Here is a 21,305-nt window from a genome sequence, read left to right as displayed (position 1 = left end):
GGGACTTCGGTAAGCCTGTGTGATTGCTCGCTGAGGGGAAGAAGGTAAGGTCGCTAGGTGCTTTTTAGACTTATTCTATCAATCCACTTCAGGTATGGGGGAGACAGTCAGAGCAGTGGTGTGCTCCGTATGCAGTATGTGGGAAGTCAGGGTCAACACAGTTGTCCCTGATGACCACACCTGCAAAAGGTGCGTCCAGCTGCAGCTCCTATCAGCCCGAGTTAGGGAGTTGGAGCGGGAGCTGGATGAACTACTGATCATTCGGGAGGCAGAGGCAGAGATAGATAGGAGTTATCAGGAGGTAGTCACACCAAAAATCCAAGAAGTAGGCAGATGGGTGACGGTCCAGAGAGGCAGGGGGAGCAGGCAGTGAGAGCAGAGCACCCCTGCGGCCATTCCCATTAACAATAAGTATACCGTACTGGATACTGTTGATGGGGATGACCTACCAGGAATGAGTTGTAGTGGTCCTGCCTCTGGCACAGAGGTTGAATCCTCAACTAGGAAGGGGAGGAGGGAAGAGAAGAGAGCGATAGTTTTAGGGGATTCTATAGTCAGGGGGGCAGATAGGAGATTTTGTGGGGCAGATCGGGAGTCTCGGATGGTATGTTGCCTCCCTGGTGCCAGGGTCCGGGACATCTCAGATCGGGTGCAGGCTATTCTTGAGAACGAGGGCATGAACCCAGATGTAGTGGTCCATGTAGGGACCAACGATGAAGGTAAGGTGAGTGAGGGGGTCCTGCTTAGAGAGTTCAGGGAGTTAGGAGTGAAGCTGAAAGGCAGGACCTCCAGGGTGACAATCTCGGGATTGCTACCTGTGCCAAGTGCGAGTGAGGCGAAGAATAGAATGATTACGCACATTAATACGAGGCTGAGAGCATGGTGCAGGAAGGAAGGGTTCGGGTTTTTGGATAATTGGTCTTTGTTCCAGGGACGTTGGGATCTGTTTCGAAGGGACGGTCTATATCTGAACTGGAGGGGTACTAACATTCTTGCAGGAATGTTTGCCAGTGCTGCTCGGGGGGGGGGGGGGGGGTTTAAACTAGATGTGCAGGGGGCAGGGATCCAGAATACGAGAGAAGATGATATGATGAAGGATAAGGGACAGGTGGGGAATACACGTTTCCCAAATATTAATTGTGTAAAGGAGAAAGGTGAGACAGAACATGTGTTGGAAAAGTTACATGTACAGAGGGTTGGTCAGAAGGAGCATGGGGTTAAATGTGTAGAAGGTTTGGGTGATCTTGAGAAAGTCATCAAAATTCAAGGTGCACTTAGCCCGATGGAAGTTCAAGGAGCTGGGTTAGGTACAATAGACAGTGTTTTAAGCAAAGAGAGGAGGAATGGGCTAAGAATTCTATACTTGAATGCGCGTAGTGTCAGAAATAAGACAGATGAGCTTGAAGCTCAGATGAAAATGGGGAACTACGATATTGTTGGGATAACGGAGACATGGCTGCAAGGGGATCAGGCCTGGGAATTGAGTGCACCAGGGTATACATGCTATCGTAGAGACAGAAATATGGGAAGAGGGGGTGGGGTGGCCCTGTTGGTGAGAAATGAGATTCAGTCCTTAGCAAGAGGTGACTTAGGAACAGGGGAAGTCGAGTCTGTGTGGATTGAGCTGAGGAACAGTAAGGGTAAAAAGACCCTAATGGGTGTTATGTACAGGCCCCCAAACAGTAGCGTGGATATTGGGTACAAGTTGATTAGGGAGTTAACATTGGCATGTGCTAAAGGTAATGTAGTCATTATGGGAGATTTCAACATGCAGGTGAACTGGGAGAATCAGGTAGGTGCTGGACCCCAGGATAGGGAGTTTGTGGAGTGTCTATTTTTGGAACAGCTTGTGCTTGAGCCAACCAGGAACGAGGCTATTTTGGACTTGGTGATGTGTAATGAACAGGAATTGATAAGTGATCTTGAAGTAAAGGAGCCATTAGGAAGTAGTGATCATAACATGATAAGTTTTTATCTACAATTTGAGAGGGATAAGGGCAGCTCAGAGGTGTCAGTGTTGCAATTAAATAAAGGAGACTACGGAGCCATGAGGGAAGAGCTGGCCAAAGTTAAATGGGCGGATGCCCTGGCAGGAAAGACAGTGGATCAGCAGTGGCAGATATTCTTGGGCATAATACAAAAGATGCAAAAGCAGTTCATTCCAATGAGAAGGAAGGATTCAAAGAGGGGGAAGGGGCTACAGTGGTTGACAAAGGAAGTCAGAGATTGTATAGCATTAAAGAAAAAGAAGTATGACAGGGCTAAGATGAGTGGGAATACAGATGATTGGGAAAGTTTTAAGGAACAGCAGATCTTAACTAAAAAAAGCAATACGGAGAGAAAAAATCAGGTATGAGCTCAGTCTAACCAGGAATATAAAAGGGGATAGCAAAAGCTTTTTTAGCTATGTGAAGAGAAAGAAGATAGTTAAGAACAATGTTGGCCCCTTGAAGAATGAATTGGGAGAAATTGTTATGGGAAACAGGGAAATGGCAACAGAATTTAATGCGTACTTTAGATCTGTCTTCACCAGGGAGGACACAAGCAATCTCCCAGATGTATGGATGGGCCAGGGTCATAAGATATCAGAGGAATTGAGACAGATTGACATTAGGAAAGAAACTGTGATGAGCAGACTGGTAGGACTGAAGGCTAATAAATCCCCGGGTCCAGATGGTCTGCATCCGAGGGTTCTAAAAGAGGTGGCTCAGGAAATTGCGGATGCATTGGTAATCATTTTCCAATGTTCCTTAGATTCAGGATCAGTTCCTGATGATTGGAGAGTGGCTAATGTTATCCCACTTTTCAAGAAGGGAGGGAAGGAGAAAACGGAGAACTATCGCCCTGTTAGCCTAACGTCAGTCGTGGGGAAGATGCTTGAGTCCATTATTAAGGACGAAATAGTGGCGCATCTAGACGGCAGAAATAGGATTAGGCCAAGCCAGCATGGATTTACCAAGGGCAAATCATGCTTGACTAATCTGTTGGAGTTTTTTGAGGGTGTAACAAGGATGTTAGATGAGGGTAAGCCAGTGGATGTTGTATACCTAGATTTTCAGAAGGCATTCGATAAGGTGCCACATAGGAGATTGGTGAGTAAAATCAGAGCTCATGGCATTGGGGGCAGCGTTTCAACATGGAGAGAAAACTGGTTGGCAGATAGAAAGCAAAGGATAGCAGTGAATGGGTGTTTCTCGGACTGGCTGGAGGTGACTAGTGGGGTACCACAGGGCTCTGTATTGGGACCACAGCTCTTTACGATTTATGTGAATGATTTAGATGAGGGCATTGAAAACTATATCAGCAAGTTTGCTGACGATACTAAACTGGGTGGCAGTGTGACATGTGAAGAGGACGTTAGGAGAATACAGGGAGACTTGGATAGGCTGGGTGAGTGGGCAGATACTTGGCAGATGCCATTCAATGTGAATAAATGTGAAGTTATCCACTTTGGAAGCTGGAACAAGAAGGCAGAGTATTGTCTGAACGGTGTAGAGTTAGGTAAGGGAGAAATGCAAAGAGACCTAGGAGTCCTAGTTCACCAGTCAATGAAGGTGAATGAGCAAGTGCAACAGGCAGTGAAGAGGGCAAATGGGATGTTGGCCTTTGTTACAAGGGGAATTGAATACAAGAGCAAGGATGTCCTTTTGCATTTGTACAGGGCCCTGGTGAGACCACACCTGGAATATTGTGTACAGTTTTGGTCTCCAGGTTTAAGGAAGGACATTCTGGCAATTGAGGAAGTGCAGCGTAGATTCACTAGGTTGATTCCTGGGATGGCAGGGCTGTCTTACGCAGAGAGATTGGAGAGATTGGGCTTGTACACGCTGGAATTGAGGAGATTGAGAGGGGATCTGATTGAAATGTTTAAGATAATTAAAGGATTTGATAGGATTGAGGCAGGAAATATGTTCCAGATGTTGGGAGAGTCCAGTACCAGAGGGCATGGATTGAGAATAAGAGGTCAGTTATTTAAAACAGAGTTGAGGAAGAGCTTCTTCTCCCAGAGAGTTGTGGAGGTGTGGAATGCACTTCCTCGGAAGACGGTGGAGGCCAATTCTCTGGATGCTTTCAAGAAGGAGCCAGATAGATATCTGATGGATAGGGGAATCAAGGGATATGGGGACAAGGCAGGGACTGGGTATTGATAGTGAATGATCAGCCATGATCTCAGAATGGCGGTGCAGACTCGAGGGGCTGAATGGTCTACTTCTCCACCTATTGTCTATTGCACAACACCCAATCCAGCACTGCTGATCCAGTAGTGGACTCAACAACAAGCTGTTCTAAAAAGATATCCTTTTGACATCCTACAAATACTCTCTCCTGAGGTCCAGTACTGGCCTGGTTTTTCCAATCCACTTTCATGTTAAAATCCCCAATGACTATCATGACATTGCCCTTAGAAACATAGAACATGGAAACATAGAAAACCTGCAGCACAACACAGGCCCTTTGGCCCACAATGCTTTGCCAAACATGTATTTACTTTAGAAATTACCTCGGGTTACCTAGAGCTGTCTATTTTTCTAACCTCCATGTTATTTCTTCAGTGGTTTGGGGCATGGCTGTGCAAGCAGGTGGACATCAGCCAGTGAGAAGAATTTGAAAAGGAGACAGCCTTATAGTGTGGGCGCCAGAATAGGAAGGCTTTGGCTCAATGGAGCTTCTGCGATAAAGGGTCAAGGCGAGGTACGTCAATTGTATAGAATACAGAGAGAAAATATGTGTGTGAAGCTGGTTTTCTGTGCTCCGTGTCAGATGTGGGAGGTCCTGGAGACTCCCAGCCTCCCCGACAGCCATATCTGCACCAGGTGCGTCTAGCTGCAGCTCCTTAGGGACCACGTTAGGGATCTGGAGATGCAGCTTGATGACCTTCGTCTGGTCAAGGAGAGTGAGGAGGTGATAGAGAGGAGCTATAGGCAGGTGGTCACTCACGGACATGGAGAGACAGATAAGTGGGCAACAGTCAGGAGAGGGAAGGGCAAGAGACAGATGCTAGAGAGTACTCCAGTGGCTGTCCCTCTTAACAATAAGTACTCCTGTTTGAGTACTGTTGACAGAGTCGGCCTAACTGGGGGAAGCGGCAGGAGTCCTGCCTCTGGAACAGAGTCTGGCCCTGTGGTTCAGAAGGGTAGGGAAATGAAGAGCAGTGATAGCAGTCTGCATAGTTAGGGGATCAGACAAGTGATTCTGTGGATGCATGAAAGAAAGACAGATGGTAGTTTGCCTCCCAGGTGCCAGAGTCCGGAATGTTTCTGATCGTGTCCATAATATCTTGAAGTAGGAAGGTGAACAGCCAGAGGTCATGGTACATATTGGCACCAACGACATTGATAGGAAAAGGGAGGAGGTCCTGAAAAGAGACCTTTGGGAGTTAGGAAGGAATTTGAGAAGCAAGAACTCAAAGGTATTAATCTTGTGATTACTGCTCTAGAAATCGTGGACACATTGGTAATCATTTTGCAATGTTCTATAGATTCAGGAACAGTTCCTGCTGATTGGAGGGTGGCTAATGTTGTCCCACTTTTCAAGAAAAGAGGGAGAGCGAAAACAGGGAATTATAGACCGGTTAGCCTGATGTCAGTGGTGAGAAAGATGCTGGAGCCAATTATAAAAGAGGAAATTACAACACATTTGGATAGCAGTAGAAGGATCAGTCCGAGTCAGCATGGATTTCTGAAGGGAAGATCATGCTCGACTAATCTTCTGGAGTTTTTTGAGGATGTAACTATGAAAATGGACAAGGGAGAGCCAGTGGATGTAGTGTACCTGGACTTCCAGAAAGCTTTTGATAAAGTCCCACATAGGAGATTAGTGGGCAAAATTAGGGCACATGGTATTGGGGGCAGAGTACTGACATGAATTGAAAATTGGCTCTGACAGGAAACAAAGAGTAGCGATTAACGGGTCCCTTTCGGAATGGCAGGCTGTGACCAGTGGGGTACTGCAAGGTTCAGTGCTGGGACCGCAGCTGTTTACAATATACATTAATGATTTAGATGAGGGGATTAAAAATAACATTAGCAAATTTGCTGATGACACAAAGCAGGGTGGCAGTGAAATGTCAGGAGGATGTTATGAGAATGCAGGGCGATTTGGACAGGTTGGGTGAGTGGGCAAATGTATGGCAGATGCAGTTTACTGTGGATAAATGTGAGGTTATCCATTTTAGTGGCAAGAACAGGAATGCAGATTACTATCTAAATGGAGTCAAGTTAGGAAAAGGGGAAGTACAACGAGATCTAGGTGTTCTTGTACATCAGTCAATGAAAGCAAGCATGCAGGTACAGCAGGCAGTGAAGAAAGCTAATGGCATGCTGGCTTTTATAACAAGAGGAATTGAGTATAGGAGTAAAGGGGTCCTTCTGCAGCTGTACAGGGCCCTGGTGAGACCCCACCTGGAGTATTGTGTGCAGTTTTGGTCTCCAAATTTGAGGAAGGACATTCTTGCTATTGAGGGAGTGCAGCGTAGGTTCACAAGGTTAATTCCCGGAATGGCAGGACTGTCATCTGTTGAAAGATTGGAGCGACTGGGCTTGTATACTCTGGAATTTAGAAGGATGAGAGGGGACCTGATTGAAACATGTAAGATTATTAAGGGATTGGACATGCTGGAGGCAGGAAGCATGTTCCCGATGTTGGGGAAACCCAGAACCAGAGGCCACAGTTTAAGAATAAGGGGTAGGCCATTTAGAACAGCGATGTGGAAAAACTTTTTCACCCAGAGAGTGGTGGATATGTGGAATGCTCTGCCCCATAAGGCAGTGGAGGCCAAATCTCTGGATGCATTCAAGAGAGAGTTAGGTAGAGCTCTTATAGATAGCGGGGTCAAGGGATATAGGGAGAGGGCAGGAATGGGGTACTGATTGTTTATGATCAGCCATGATCACAGTGAATGGTGGTGCTGGCTAGAAGGGCCGAATGGCCTACTCCTGCACCTACTGTCTATTGTTTATTGTCTACCTGTGCCTGTGCCACATGACACTGAGTATATGAATAGAATGAGGTGGAGGATAAATGCGTGGCTGAGGGATTGAAGCGGGGGCAGGGATTCAGATTTCTGGATCATTGGGACCTCTTTTGGGGCAGATGTGACCTGTACAAAAAGGACAGGTTGCACTTGAATTCCAGGGGGACCAATATCCTGGTGGAGATTTGCTAGGGCTATTGCAGAGAGTTTAAACTAAAATTACTGGGGGATGGGAACTGAACTGATGTGATGGAAAAAAGGGAGGTTGTCTCACAAACAGAGAAAGCTTGGAGACAGTGTGAAAGGGAGGATAGGGAGGTGATAGAGAAGGGACACACTCAGACCAATGGTTTGAAATGTGTCTATTTTAATGTGAGGAGTATTATGAACAAAGCGGATGAGCTTAGAGCGTAGCTCAGCACTTGGAGCTATGATGTTGTGGCCATTACAGAAACTTAGATGGTGCAGAGGCAGGAATGGTTACTGCAAGTGCCAGGCTTTAAATGTTTAGGAAAGGACAGGGAGGGAGGCAAAAGAGGTGGGGGCATGGCACTGTTAATCAGGGATACTGTCATGGATACAGAAAAGAGGGAAGTCATGGTGGGGTTGTCTACAGAGTGTCTATGGGTGGAAGTTAGGAATAGGAAGGGGTCAATAACTCTACATCACCCAATAGTAACAGGGACATCGAGGAATAGATAGAGAGACGATTTCTGGAAAGGTGTAATAATACCAGAGTTGTTGTGGTCGGAGATTGTAATTTCCTAAATACTGATTGGCATCTTCCTAGGGTGAAGGGTTTAGGTAGGATGCAGATTGTTAGGTGTGTCAGGAAGTTTCCTTGACACAATATATAGATAAGCCTACAAGGGGAGAGGCTGTAATTGATCTGGTATTGGTAAATGAACCTGGTCAGGTGTCAAGTCTCTCAGTGGGAGAGCATTTTGGAGATAGATAGGAACAGATAGGAAATGCTTAATTGGAGTAAGGGGAATTATGAGACTGTCAGGCAAGAACTTGGAAGCATAAATTGGAAACAGATGTTCTCAGGGAAACTTACAGAAGAAATGTGGCAAATGTTCAGAGGATATTTGCATGGAGATCTGCATAGGTAGGTTCCTAATCATATTGTGCCGCTCCAAATATTGATAAATCCTGACTCTCAGGATCTTCTCCATCAACTTACCAGCTACTGAAGTAAGACTCACTGGCTTATAATTTCCTGGGCTATCTTTGCTCTCTTACTTAAATAAAGGAACAGCATCTCCAACCCGCCAATCCTCCGGAGCCTTTCCCGTCCTCATTGATGATGCAAAGATCATTGCCAGAGGGTCAGCAATCTCCTCCCGCGCTTCCCACAGTAGCCTGGGGGTACATCTTGTCTGGTCCCAGTGACTTATTCAACTTGATGCTTTCCAAAAGCTCCAGCACACCCTCTTTCTTAATGTCTATATGCTCAAGCTTTTCAGCCCACTCTAAATCATCCCTACAATCAGCAAGATCCTTTTCCATAGTGAATACTAAAAGGGAAGAATTCATTAAGTACCTCCGCTACCTGCTCTGGTTCCATACACTGTTTTCCACTGTCACACTTGATTGGTCCTATTCTCTCATGTCTTATCCTCTTGCTCTTCACATACTTGTAGAGTGCCTTGCGGTTTTCCTTAATCCTTCTCACCAAAGCCTTCTCGAGGCCCCTTCTGGCTGTCATAACTTCTTTCTTAAGCTCCTTCCTGCTTGCCTTATGTAATCTAATAACTCTCTATCATTATATATTTTTTTGAACCTTTTGTAAACTTTTCTTCTTTACTAGATTTTCAACTGCCTTTATATACCACGGTTCCTGTACCCTACCATCCTCTCCCTGTTTCATTGGAACATACCTATGCAGAATACTATGCAAATATTCCCTGAGTATTTGCCATATTTCTTCCATACGTTTCCCTGAGAGCTTCTGTTTACAATTGTGCTTCCAGGTTCCTGTCTGATAGCTTCATAATTTCCCTTACTCCAATTAAATGCTTTCCTAACTTGTCTGTTCCTATCCCTCTCCATTGCTATGGTAAAGGAGATAGAATTCTGATCACTATCTGCAAAATGCTCTCCCACTGAGAGACCTGACACCTGACCAGGTTCATTTCCCTATATCGGATCAAGTATGGTCTCTCCTCTTGTAGGCTTATCTACATATTTTGTCAGAAAACCTTCCTGAACACATCTAACAAGCTCCACCCTATCTAAAGCCCTCGCCCGAGGAAGATTAAGATCCCCCATCATGATAACCCAGTTATTACTGCACTCTTCCAGAATCAGTCTCCCTATCTGCTCCTCAATGTCCCTGTTACTATTGGGTGGTTTATAAAAAGACACCCAGTCGAGTTATTGACCCCTTCCTGTTTCTAACTTCCACCACAGAGACTCAGAAGTCAATCCCTCCATGACTTCCTCCTTTTCTGTAGCTGTGACACTATCTCTGATCAGCAGTGCTACACCCCACCATTCCTACCCCTGAGCCATCCAAGTCTCTGTAATGGCACAGGCATCATAGCTCCAAGAACTGATCTATGCTCTAAGATCATCCAGTTTGTTCATAATACATTTCTGACATGTCTTTTCTATTTTCTGCTGTAATTTGTAATCCATATCCTGCTGATGTTTGGAGGCCTGTATACAACTGCCATTGGGGTCCTTTTACCTTTATCATTTCTTAACTCAACCCATACAGACTCTACACCTTCCGATCCTACGTCATCCCTTTCTAATGATTTAACATTATTTTTTATACACGGGTCCACACAACCCCCTTTGCCTCTTAACCTATCTTTCCGAAACAACATATATCCTTGGACATTCAGTTCCCAATGGCAACCAGGTTTCAGAGAGAGCCACAATGTCATACTTGCCAATCTGTAGCTGAATTTCAAGATTGTCCATTTTATCTTCTGCTGCGTGCATTCAAATACTCTATAACACTTTCAGTCCAGTATTTGTCTCTCAGCCACGCATTAATATGCCTGATCATATTATTTTTGCACTCATTAGCACTTGGCACAGGCAGCAATCCCAAGGATACTACTCTGGTGGTCCTGCTTTTCAGCTTTCTACCCAACTCCCTGGTTAACTTACAGGTTGAGTCAGTGGTGAGAAAAGGCAAATATGATGTTAGCATTAATTTCAGGAAGACTAGAATACAAAATCAAGGATGTAATGCTGTGGTTTTATAAAGCACTTGTGTGGCCCCACTTGGAAGTATTGTGAGCAGTTTTGGACCCTTCATCTGAGAAAGGATGTGCTGGCATTGGAGGGAGTTCAAAGGAGTTTCACAAAAATGATTCTGGTATTGAAAGGCTTATCATGAGGAATGATTAATGGCTCTGGACCTGTATTCACTGGAATTCAGAGAATGAGGGATAATGTCATTGAAACCTATTAAATGTTGAATGGCCTCAATAGAATGGATGTGGTAAGAATGTTTCCTATGGTGGGGGAGTCTAAGTCCAGAGGACACTGCCTCAGAATAGAGGGACGTCTTTTTAGAATGAAAATGAGGAGGAATTTCTTTAGCTAGAGAGTGGTTAATCTGTGTATTTCGTTGCCACAGGCAGCTGTGGTGGGTAGGTCATTGGGTGCATTTAAGGCAGAGCTTGATAAAAATCTTGATTGCTCAGGGCATAAAGAAATTTGGGGAGAAGGGACAAAATTGGGGCTGAGGGGGAAAATGTACCAGCCATGATGAATTGGTAGAGCAGATGAGCCAAATGGCCACAGTGTCTTGTGGTCTTATGAAACGGGTGAAATGCAGACAAATAGGACTGGCTCAGGAAGATACCATGGTTGGTAAGGAAGATTTGGGTTGAAGGGCCGGTTTCCATGCTGTATAATTCTGACACAGAAAACCTACAGCACAATACAGGCCCTTTGGCCCACAAAGCTTAGAAATTACCTGGGGTTACCCATAGCTCTCTATTTTTCTGACCTCCATGTACCTGTCCAGGAGTCTCTTAAAAGACCCCATCGTATCCACCTTCACCACCGTCACCAGCAGCTTATTTCATGTGCTCACCACTCTGCGTAAAAAAACTTACCCCTGACATCTCCTCTGTATCTACTTCCAAGCACCTTAAAACCGTGCCCTCTCATGCTAACCATTTCAGCTCTAGGAAAAAGCCTCTGACTATCCACATGATCAATGCCTCTCATCATCTTATACACCTCTGTCAGGTCACCTCTCATCCTCCTTCACTCCAAGGGAAGAAGGCCAAGTTCACTGAACCTATTCTCATAAGGCATGCTCCCCAATCCAGGCAACATCCCTGTATATCTCCTTTGCACCCTTTCTATGGCTTCCACATCCTTCCTGTAGTGAGACGACCAGAACTGAGCATAGTACTCCAAGTGGGGTCTGACCAGGGTCCTAAACTCAATCCCACAATTGATGAAGGCCAATGCACCATATGCTTTCTTAACCACACAGTCAACTTGCACAGCAGCTTTGAGTGTCCTATGGACTCTGACCCTAAGATCCCTCTGATCCTCCACACTGCTAAGAGTCTTACCATTAATACTATATTCTGTCATCATATTTGACCTACCAAAATGAATTGCCTCACACTTATCTGGGTTGAGCTCCATCTGCCACTTAGCAGCCCAGTTTTGCATCCTATCAATGTCCCGCTGTAACCTCTGACAGCCCTCCACACTATCCACAACACCTCCAAACTTTGAGTCATCAACAAATTTACTATACCATCCCTCCACTTCCTCATCCAGGTCACTTATAAAAATCATGAAGAGTAGGGGTCCCAAAACCAATCCCTGAGGCACACACCAGTGGTGATCAACCTCCATGCAGAATATGACCTGTCTACAACCACCCTTTGCCTTTTGTGGGCAATCCAGTTCTAGATCCACAAAGCAATGTCCTCTTTACTTTCTCAATAAGCCTTGCATGGGGTACCTTATCAAATGCCTTGTTGAAATCCATATGCACTATATCTACTGCTCTACCTTCATCAATGTGTTTAGTCACATCCTCAAAAAATTCAATCAGGCTCATAAGGTATGACCTGGCTTTGACTATTCCTAATAATATTATGCCTATAGGTTAGGTTAGGGAAAGTGTAGGCTATTTTTTTTAAACAGGGAGCAAATTCATAAATTGTAAGAGCAAAGGGATTTGACAGCCCTCGTGCAGGATTCCCTGAAGGCTAACTTGCAAGTTGAGTTGGTAGGAAGGAAAACAAATGAAATGTCAGCATTCATTTTGGGAGAATTAGTACATAAAAGTAAGGACGTAATGCTGAGGCTTTATAAAGCATTGGTGAGATCACGTTTGGAGTATTGTGCACTGTTTTGGACCCCTTTTCTAAAGGATGCACTGGCATTTGAGAGGGTCTGCAGGTGATTTTGCAAGAATGAACCTAAGAACAAATTAGTTAATGCTCTGTGCCTGTAATCGCTGGAGTTTAAAAGAATGGTGAGGGGTGGGGGGGGGGGGGGGGAATTTCATCAAACCTATAAAAAGTTGAAAGGCCTAGAAAGAGAGGATGTTGTGAGAATGTTTCCAACTTTGGGAGACTTCAGGACCACAGGGCATAGCCTCAGAATACAAGGATATCCTTTTGGAATAGAGATGAGGAGGAACTCCTTTTGCCAGAGTGTGGTGAATTTGTGGAATTCATTGCCAGAAGCGTCTGTGGAGACCAAGTCATTAGGTAGATTTAAAGTAAAGGTTTAAGTTCTCAATTAGCAAGCATGTCTAAGCTTACAGGGAGAAGGCAGGAGAATGGGGTTGAGAGTGATAATATATCATCCATGATGGAATGGTAGGACAGACATGATGGACCAAATGGCCTAATTCTGCTCCTACGTCTTAAGGTCTTATGTTGTCTATAGCTGAAGTGAGCATTTTGAAGCAGCTGCAGTGGCACTGGCCTTGGTCTGGCCATGCGCCAGACAAAACAGCCTGAGCAAACAGGAACAAGTAAGCAGAACAAGTGCTACACCTGCCCTTACATTTCCTCCCTCACCACCATTCAGGGCCCCAGACAGTCCTTCCAGGTGAGGCGACACTTCACCCGTGAGTCGGCTGGTGTGGTATACTGCATCCGGTGCTCCTGGTGTGGCCTTTTATATTATGGTGAGACCTGACACAGACTGGGAGACCATTTCACTGAACACCTATGCTCGGTCCACCAGAGAAAGCAGGATCTCCCAGTGGCCACACATTTTAATTCCACATCCCATTCCAATTTTGATCTGCCTATCTTCTATTGTCAAAATGAATCCAAACTCAGGTTGGAGGAACAACACCTTATATACCAGCTGGGTAGCCTCCAACCTGATGGCATGAACATTGACTTCTCTAACTTCCGTTAATGTCCCTCCTCCCCTTCTTACCCCATCCCTGACATATTTAGTTGTTTGCCTGTTCTCCATCTACCTCTGGTGTTCCCCCGCCCCCATCCTTTCTTTCTCCCAAGGCCTCCCGTCCCATGATCCTTTTTCCCTTCTCCAGCTCTGTATCACTTTCGCCAATCACCTTTCCAGCTCTTAGCTTCATCCCACCCCCTCCGGTCTTCTCCTATCATTTCGCATTTCCCCCTCCCCCCACTACTTTCAAATCTCTTACTATCTTTCCTTTTGGTTAGTCCTGACAAAGGGTCTCGGCCCGAAACGTCGACAGCGCTTCTCCCTACAGATGCTGCCTGGCCTGCTGTGTTCCACCAGCATTTTGTGTATGTTTGAATTTCCAGCATCTGCAGATTTCCTCGTGTTAACCTGAGCAAAATACTGTTTATTTTCTCCCCACAGATTTCATTCCTCCCTTTTTGTTGTCTGCCTTTATATATTCAACTCAATCTCCCTCTTGTGTGGTCCGAGATGCCTGGAGAATAGTAAACTGTATGGGCAAGGAAAAAATCTGCAGGTGCTGGAAATCCAGTCAACACACACAAAATACTGGAAGAATTTAGCAGGCCAGGCAGTATCTGTGGAAAAAAGTACAGATGACATTTTGGGCTGAAACCCTTTCTGGCAGAGCTTGGGTTTGAATTCTGGTCAACAATCTGGAAATTTAAATTCAAGTAATTATCCTGAAATGAAAGGCTACTACTTATAATAATCATAAAATAAACTTGTAAACCCTTCTGGTCCACTAATCTACAGAAAAGGAATTTTCACTTCCTATTTCTGTGCACATGCGTCTCCAACCATGGTGTTTGACCTTTGTCCTAGATCAAGCCCGCCAATTTATGGACAGTTCAGGAAGAAGATTGCCAGTGATGTCTGCATTCAATCATCAGCTTGTGAACACATCAGCCCTCTTCTAGAATTTGGTTAATTAATTTAAAGAGATTCAGTCCATGAGGTCACAGTTATATTTATTTATTAATCCTGTAACATAGCATTGAAATACAGAAAATACTTAGCAGATAGTAGTAGAATAATTGTCCCAAAGGCAGGTGAAATAATTTCTTGAAACCCAGCAAACAGCCCACTGCACTAATTGATAGTTCTTGATGACCAAGTATTAATCTCTACTGTAGTTCTGTTTGTAAGTCACAGACCTTTATTTTGCAAAGGCTGACTGATGTGTTGAATTCTTTCCATAGGTACAGATGTCATTTTAGCATAAGCCTCAACAAATTGTCTTTCATATTTAAGGCTTGACTGGGTAGCCCTGCCTTCCTTATAAATGTTCATATCTGCCATGTAGTGACTCAGAATTGTCATCTGCTATCTAGTTCACTACAATTTGCGGTTACCCCTGTCCTTCATTACTTCACGTTGGAACTGATAACTGTAATTAGTTTAAATTTAACTCAAGGTTCCTATCAGAGAGTGAGATGCAGCTAAGTGAGATATGAACAGGCAGAATAGCACTAGATGTAGTGTCGATGAATGATAGAAGTGGGAAAGAGTACAAGTTAACAGTTTCACAAGAAGACATTCAGGAGATCATAGAACTGCTATGGACAGAAGGAGATCAGCCAGCTCAGCTGCTCCACTTTGGCTGGAGTGCATTTTTGTAAAATTCTTTCAATTGTAATTTCTAATGTTCATTTGTTGAGAAAAGAATACTTCTTAAAGCAATATAATTAGACTGCTCTATGTTTCTCTTGTGATCAACTTCTCAAAAGCTGCTTGTGTAAACTGGAGAGTATAGTATTTGAACCAGTGATTTAGTTAAAAGTGAAAAAATGGATATCACACTTCAGTCAGAAGAGTTGAGCCAACTCAACTTGAACAGCACCTCCTCAAGGTGTAATTTATGATATACAAGTTGTCCCTTTTTAATTTGACTAAACTGTTCTCTGCCCATCTGGCTTCCCTAATTCTTTTGATACCTGTGGGCATATTCTTCAGCACTTGAAATTCTTTAGAAATTGCCTACCATGCTTTAGATGTTTCAGAAAGTACAGGGGCGGAGGGAAAAGAGGTGGGGGCGTGACACTGTTGATCAGAGATAGTGTTGTGGCCGTAGAAAAGGAGGAAGTCATGAAGGGATTGTCTGCAGAGTCACTGTGGGTGGAAGTTAGGAACAGGAAGGGGTCAAAAATTCTACTGAGTGTTTTTTTTTATATAGATCTCCCAATAGTAACAGGGACATTGAGGAGCATGATAGGGAGACAGATTCTGGAAAGATGTAATAATAACAGGGTTGGTGTGGTTGGAGATTTTAATTTCCCATATATCGATTGGCATGTCCTTAGAGTAAGGGGTTTAGATGGGAGGTTTCTTGACACAACATGTAGATATGCTTACAAGAGGAGAGGCTGTACTTGATCTGGTATTGGGAAATGAACCTGGTCAGGTGTCAGATCTCTCAGTGGGAGAGCATTTTGGAGATAGTGATCACAGCTGTATCTCCTTTACCATAGCACTGGAGAGGGATAGGAACGGACAAGTTAGGAAAGCGTTTAATTGGAGTAAAGGGTAATATGAGGCTATCAGACAGGAACTTGGAAGCATGAATTGGAAACAGATGTTCTCAGGGAAATGTACGGAAGAAATGTGGCCAAGTGTTCAGGGGATATTTGCATGTTGATCTGCATAGGTAGGTTCCAATGAGACAGGGAAAGGATGGTAGGGTACAGGAACTGTGGTGTACAAAGGATGTTATAAATCTAATCAGGAAGAAAAGAAAAGGATCAAAAAGCTAGATAATGATAGAGACCTAGAAGATTATAAGGCTAGCAGGAAGGAGCTCAAGAAAGAAATTTGGAGAGCCAGAAGGAGCCATGAGAAGGCCTTGGTGGACAGGATTAAGGAAAACCCCAAGGCATTCTACAAGTATGTGAAGAGCAGGAGGATAAGACATGAGAGAATAGGACTAATCAAGCGTAACAGTGGAAAAGTGTGTATGGAACTGGAGGAGATAGCAGAGGTACTTCAGTATTCACTACGAATAAAGTAGGGATTACTTACAGCAGGCTGAAAAGCCTGAGCATGTAGATATTAAGAAAGAGGATATGCTGGAGCTTTTGGAAAGCATCAAGTTGGATAAGTCACCGACACCGGAGGAGATGTACCCCAGGCTGCTCTGGGAGGTGAGGGAGGAGATTGCTGAGCCACTGGCGATGATCTTTGCATCATGAATGGGGACGGGAGAGGTTCCTGTGGATTGGAGGGTTGCAGATCTTGTTCCATTATTCAAGAAAGGGAGTAGACATAGCCCAGAAAATTATAGACCAGTGAGTCTTACTTCAGTGGTTGGTAAGTTGATGGAGAAGATCCTGAGAGGCAGGATTTATGAACATTTGGAGAGGCATAATATGATTAGGAACAGGCAGCATGGCTTTGTCAGACAAGGTCATACCTTACAAGTCTGATTGATGTGTTTGAGGATGTGACTGAACACATTGCTGATGGTAGAGCAGCAGGTGTAGTGTATAGGGTTTTCATCAAGGCATTTGACAAGGTACCCCATGTAAGGCATATTGAGAAAGTAAGAAGGCATGGGATCCAAGGGGAAATTGCTGTGTGGATCCAAAACAGGCTTGCCCATGGAAGGCAAAGAGTGGTTGTATACGGGTCATATTCTGCATGGAGGTTGGTCACCAGTGGTGTGCCTCAGGGATTTGTTTAGGGACCCCTACTCTTGGCAGTGTGGAGTATCAGAGGGATCTTAGGGTCCGAGTCCATAGGACACTGAAGGCTGCTGCACAGGTTGACTCTGTGGTTAAGAAATCCCTTCATCAATCATGGGATTGAGGTTAGGAGCCGAGAGGTAATGTTGCAGCTATATAGGACCCTAGTCAGACCCCACTTGGAGTACTGTGCTCAGTTCTGCTCGCCTCACTACAAGAAGGATGTGGAAGCCATAGAAAGGGTGCACAGGAGATTTACAGGGATGTTGCCTGACTTGGGGAGCATGCCTAATGAGAATAAGTTGAGTGAACTCGGCCTTTTCTCCTTGGAGCGACAGAGGATGAGAGGTGACCTGATAAAGGTGTATAAAATGATGAGAAGCACTGATTGTGTGGATAGTTAGAGGCTTTTTCCCAGGGCTGAAATGGTTAGCATGAGAGGGCACAGTTTTAAGGTGCTTGGAAGTAGGTACAGAGGAGATATCGGGTAAGTTTTTTTTTACACAGAGTTGTGAGTGCGTGAAATGGGCTGCTGGCAATGGTGGTGGAGGCGGATCCGATTAAGTCTTTTAAGGGACTCCCGGACAGGTACATGGAGCTCAGTAAAATAGAGGGCTATCGGTAACCCTGGGTAATTTCTCACATAAGGATATGTTCGGCACAGCTTTGAGGACCGAAGGGCCTGTATTGTGCTATAGGTTTTCTATGTTTCTTATTCTTTGGACAACATATCAATCAAGCAATCAGTCCTTATCGGATTGGTTCCAACCACCACCCACCACTCCACTGCCAGTTATCTCAATTTGAATAACCCACCATTTGAAAAATCAAGAATATAAGTGTAACGCCCCGGTTAAGATTTTTACTACTAAGCTGTAGGTATTTCATTTTAGCAGTTCTGTAAGAGCAGTCTGTACTGCTCTCAGCTTGTTTGAATTTGAGCTGAGATGAGAAGCTTTGTTATTCAATTTAGGAATGTGTTGTCAGCCAATCAGGATGGTAGATTTGAGAGGAGGTTCTAGAGGATGGGGTGGAGAGGTCTCTGTTGGTGGGAGCTGGAAGAAGGCAGGGGGAAAAGATAGCTGTGGATGCTGTCCCTGTTGAACAAGGTGCTCTGTGCAGATGAATGGCTTCAAGGAGCATGCACTAATACTCCTGTGGGAGATCCATTTGTTCAAAAGGAACTTCAAGCGACAGTTGGAAGGTGGTGTGTGCTTTCATGCAGACCGAGTGTCCAGTGCGTGATTGACAGACAAGTTCAAGATGACCTCCAAATCAAGTACACATTTGAGAGTAATAGGCCTTTTTGGGTTTTTTTCTTACTTTCATTTGATAACTTTGCTTAAACTAACATTCTTAAATATACTTTTTTATAATTGTATGCAGTATAAAAAGTTATTTCTTGCCAGGGGGCCTGTTAATCACATGGGCAAGACATCCCTACCTCATGGATTTGGCGGGACCAAATTTGTATACATCTTTGACATACGAAGCTGGATAAAGGTGGGTTTAGCGCTATGGAATCCAGTGGTTGTTAGCGAGGGGTAACAAGCCAGTTTTCCAGAGACACCAGTTAAAGGGGGTTTCACAAGGATACATGGGAATGGAAATGCAGAAGCAGCATTACTGAGATACAGAGCTAAAGAAGAAATGGAAATTGGACCTGAGGATGAATTTCCATCATAGATAATTAAAATAAATATGTAATGGAGAACTGAAATTATTGAGATTAAGGAAATATTCACCTCAATGACACCCTCAGACTTCAGCTGAGACTTCCAGAATTGGCAAAAAGATTGACTTTATTTAGATGCTGCAGGAAGGAACAGAAGCAGTGATAGTGATGGGGAAGAGGACAATGAAGCTGCTGGTGAAATAAGCAGAAACTGGTACTGTACTGCAAAAGAAAAAACCATCATGGCCATTCAGTTAATTTAAATCAAATTGGCAGCAACAAAAGAAGCAGTTTATCTGAAACTGTACAGATTAAAACATTAATATATAATCATAACATCACAAGATGTCAGGCCTCATTCATATATTTGGTCAGAGAGAGGAAAAGGCTTCAGGCACATTGTTTTCCTTGTACTGCAGTGACTTTGACAGGAGCTTCTTTCAATAGATTTCCAGCTCCCATATGCAGCAGATGATCTGGGCACCTGGAAACATGCAGCATTCTCTGGGACATACTAGCCAATGGCATTGTCCGCCAGGTAGCTTGAGCAGGCAGAGTTACAGAACAAAGCAATTGGAAATGATAGTTCCAATCCAACTCCTCACAACAAAAGTAGGAGTTCAAAACACTTCACACCTCTAACCTCTGTCCAGAATCAGCAAATGTCTGTGACATTAACAAGACCTTTAGTAAATGAGTCACATTCTGCTACAGCACGATTTTCCACACCAGTAACAAAACTTAGTCCAGTACAGACCCCGCCTTTGTCTCATGCTGAGGACTTTCTAATACAGGGTCAAAGTTTTGCATTCGGCCAGAACTTTCAGATTTGGTGTCATCACAACGATTTTCCATGGTTCCATAAGTCTGATGTGCAGGAGATGCAACAGGTGTGAGACCCAATTCGGGATCCTGGAGAACAGCCGCAACAAATACCTGGAAGTATCAGCAAGTGGTCATGACAGGAGTCAGAGACTAACAGCACAGGAACAGGCTCTTTGGTCCATCTGATCCATACAGACCAAGTTCCCATCTAAGCTAGTCTTATTTCCCCCTCTTTGCCCCATATCCTTCTTATCTGTGTACCCAAATACCTTTTAAATGTTTTTAATGTGCCTGCTTCTGGTAGACCATGTCTAACACCTGCCCTCATTAACTTTGGTTACTTCTTCAAAATCTTTAGTCAAATTCATTAGACATGATCTCCCACAAACAAAGCTGTGCTTAGGGTTGATCCCTAATCAACCCATCTTTCCTAATGCATGCATATCATGGCCCTCAAAATTCCGAGACAGAATATGAGCCACCCTCCAATCTTCTGGCACTTCACCCAACTGAATCCAAATCAGATTTTGTATCACTGACATATGTTGTGCAATTTGTGGCTTTATAGCCGTAGTATATTGCAATACATAATAAAATAACTATTACTTACAATCAGTATATATTAAAAAAAATAAATAGGTAGGGCAAAAAGATAGGAACAAAAATAATCTCCTCGGTAGAGATCGTTAAGAGGACCAAATTTCTTGGTGTTCACCTGGCGGAGAATCTCACCTGGTCCCTCAACACCAGCTCCATAGCAAAGATAGCCGAGAAGCATCTCTACTTTCTGCAAAGGCTGAGAATAGTCTATCGCCCACCCCTCATCCTCATCACATCCTACAAGGGTTGTATTGAGAGCATCCTGAGAAGCTGCATCACTGCCTGGTTCGGAAATTGTGCCATCTCAGATTGCAAGACCCTGCAGCGAAAAGTGAGGTCAGCTGAGAAGATCATCGAGGTCTCTCTTCCCACCATTACGGACATTTACACTACATGCTGCATCTGCAAGGCAAACAGCATTATGAAGGACCCTACACACCCCTCATACAAACTCTTCTCCCTCCTGCCACCTGGGAAAAGGCACTAGAGCATTCAGGCTCTCACGACCAGACTATGTAACAGTTTCTTCCCCCAAGTTATCAGACTTCTCAATACCCAGAACCTGGACCGACACCAATCTACTGCCCTCTACTGTGCCTATTGTCTTGTTTATTATTTATTATAATGCCTGCACTGTTCTGTGCACTTTATGCAGTCCAGGGTAGGTCTGTAGTCTAGTGTGGTTTTCTTTCTGTGTTGTTTTCACATAGTTCAGTATAGTTTTTGTACTGTTTCATGTAGCACCAGGTTCTGAAAAAATGTCATCTCGTTTTTACTGTGTACTGTACTAGCGGTTATGGTCGAAATGACAATAAAAAGTGACTTGACTTGAGATAAGATATTGTTCATGGATTCAGTGTCCACTCAGAGATTTGATAGCAGAGGGGAAGAAGCTGTTCCTGAAGCACTGAGTGTGTTTTTCAGGCTCCTGTACCACTTCCTTGTGGAGAACCTGTGAGAAGGCAGCTCCTGTATACTGATTGTGGTGATAAGGCAAATTGCAGTGAATCTAAATGCTTATTTAGGTAGTTGACTCTAGCTACGACCAACCAACCTTTCAAAGCACTTCATGACAGCAGATGTGAGTGCCACTGGGTGATAGTGTTGAGACAGCTCACCCTCTTCTTCTTGGGTACTGGTA

The 21,305-nt window shown here is 44.2% G+C and overlaps 1 protein-coding gene across 1 annotated transcript in view; it reads right to left on the bottom strand.

The window, feature by feature from the left end:
• Window positions 1–19,230: 19,230 nt before the first annotated feature.
• tmem63c (transmembrane protein 63C) overlaps window positions 19,231–21,305 on the bottom strand; it is a 494,723-nt gene continuing 492,648 nt past the window's right edge. The window contains exon 23 of the mRNA XM_059962995.1: window positions 19,231–19,675. Within this exon, the coding sequence (XP_059818978.1) occupies window positions 19,481–19,675 (195 nt within the window). The 3' untranslated portion in view covers window positions 19,231–19,480. The remainder of the gene's footprint in view (window positions 19,676–21,305) is intronic.

This window comes from Hypanus sabinus, chromosome 2 (assembly GCF_030144855.1).
Source record: "Hypanus sabinus isolate sHypSab1 chromosome 2, sHypSab1.hap1, whole genome shotgun sequence".
Taxonomy (NCBI): domain Eukaryota; kingdom Metazoa; phylum Chordata; class Chondrichthyes; order Myliobatiformes; family Dasyatidae; genus Hypanus; species Hypanus sabinus.
Note: the sequence above shows the minus strand (reverse complement) of the source record. Positions and strands in the feature narration are given on the sequence as shown.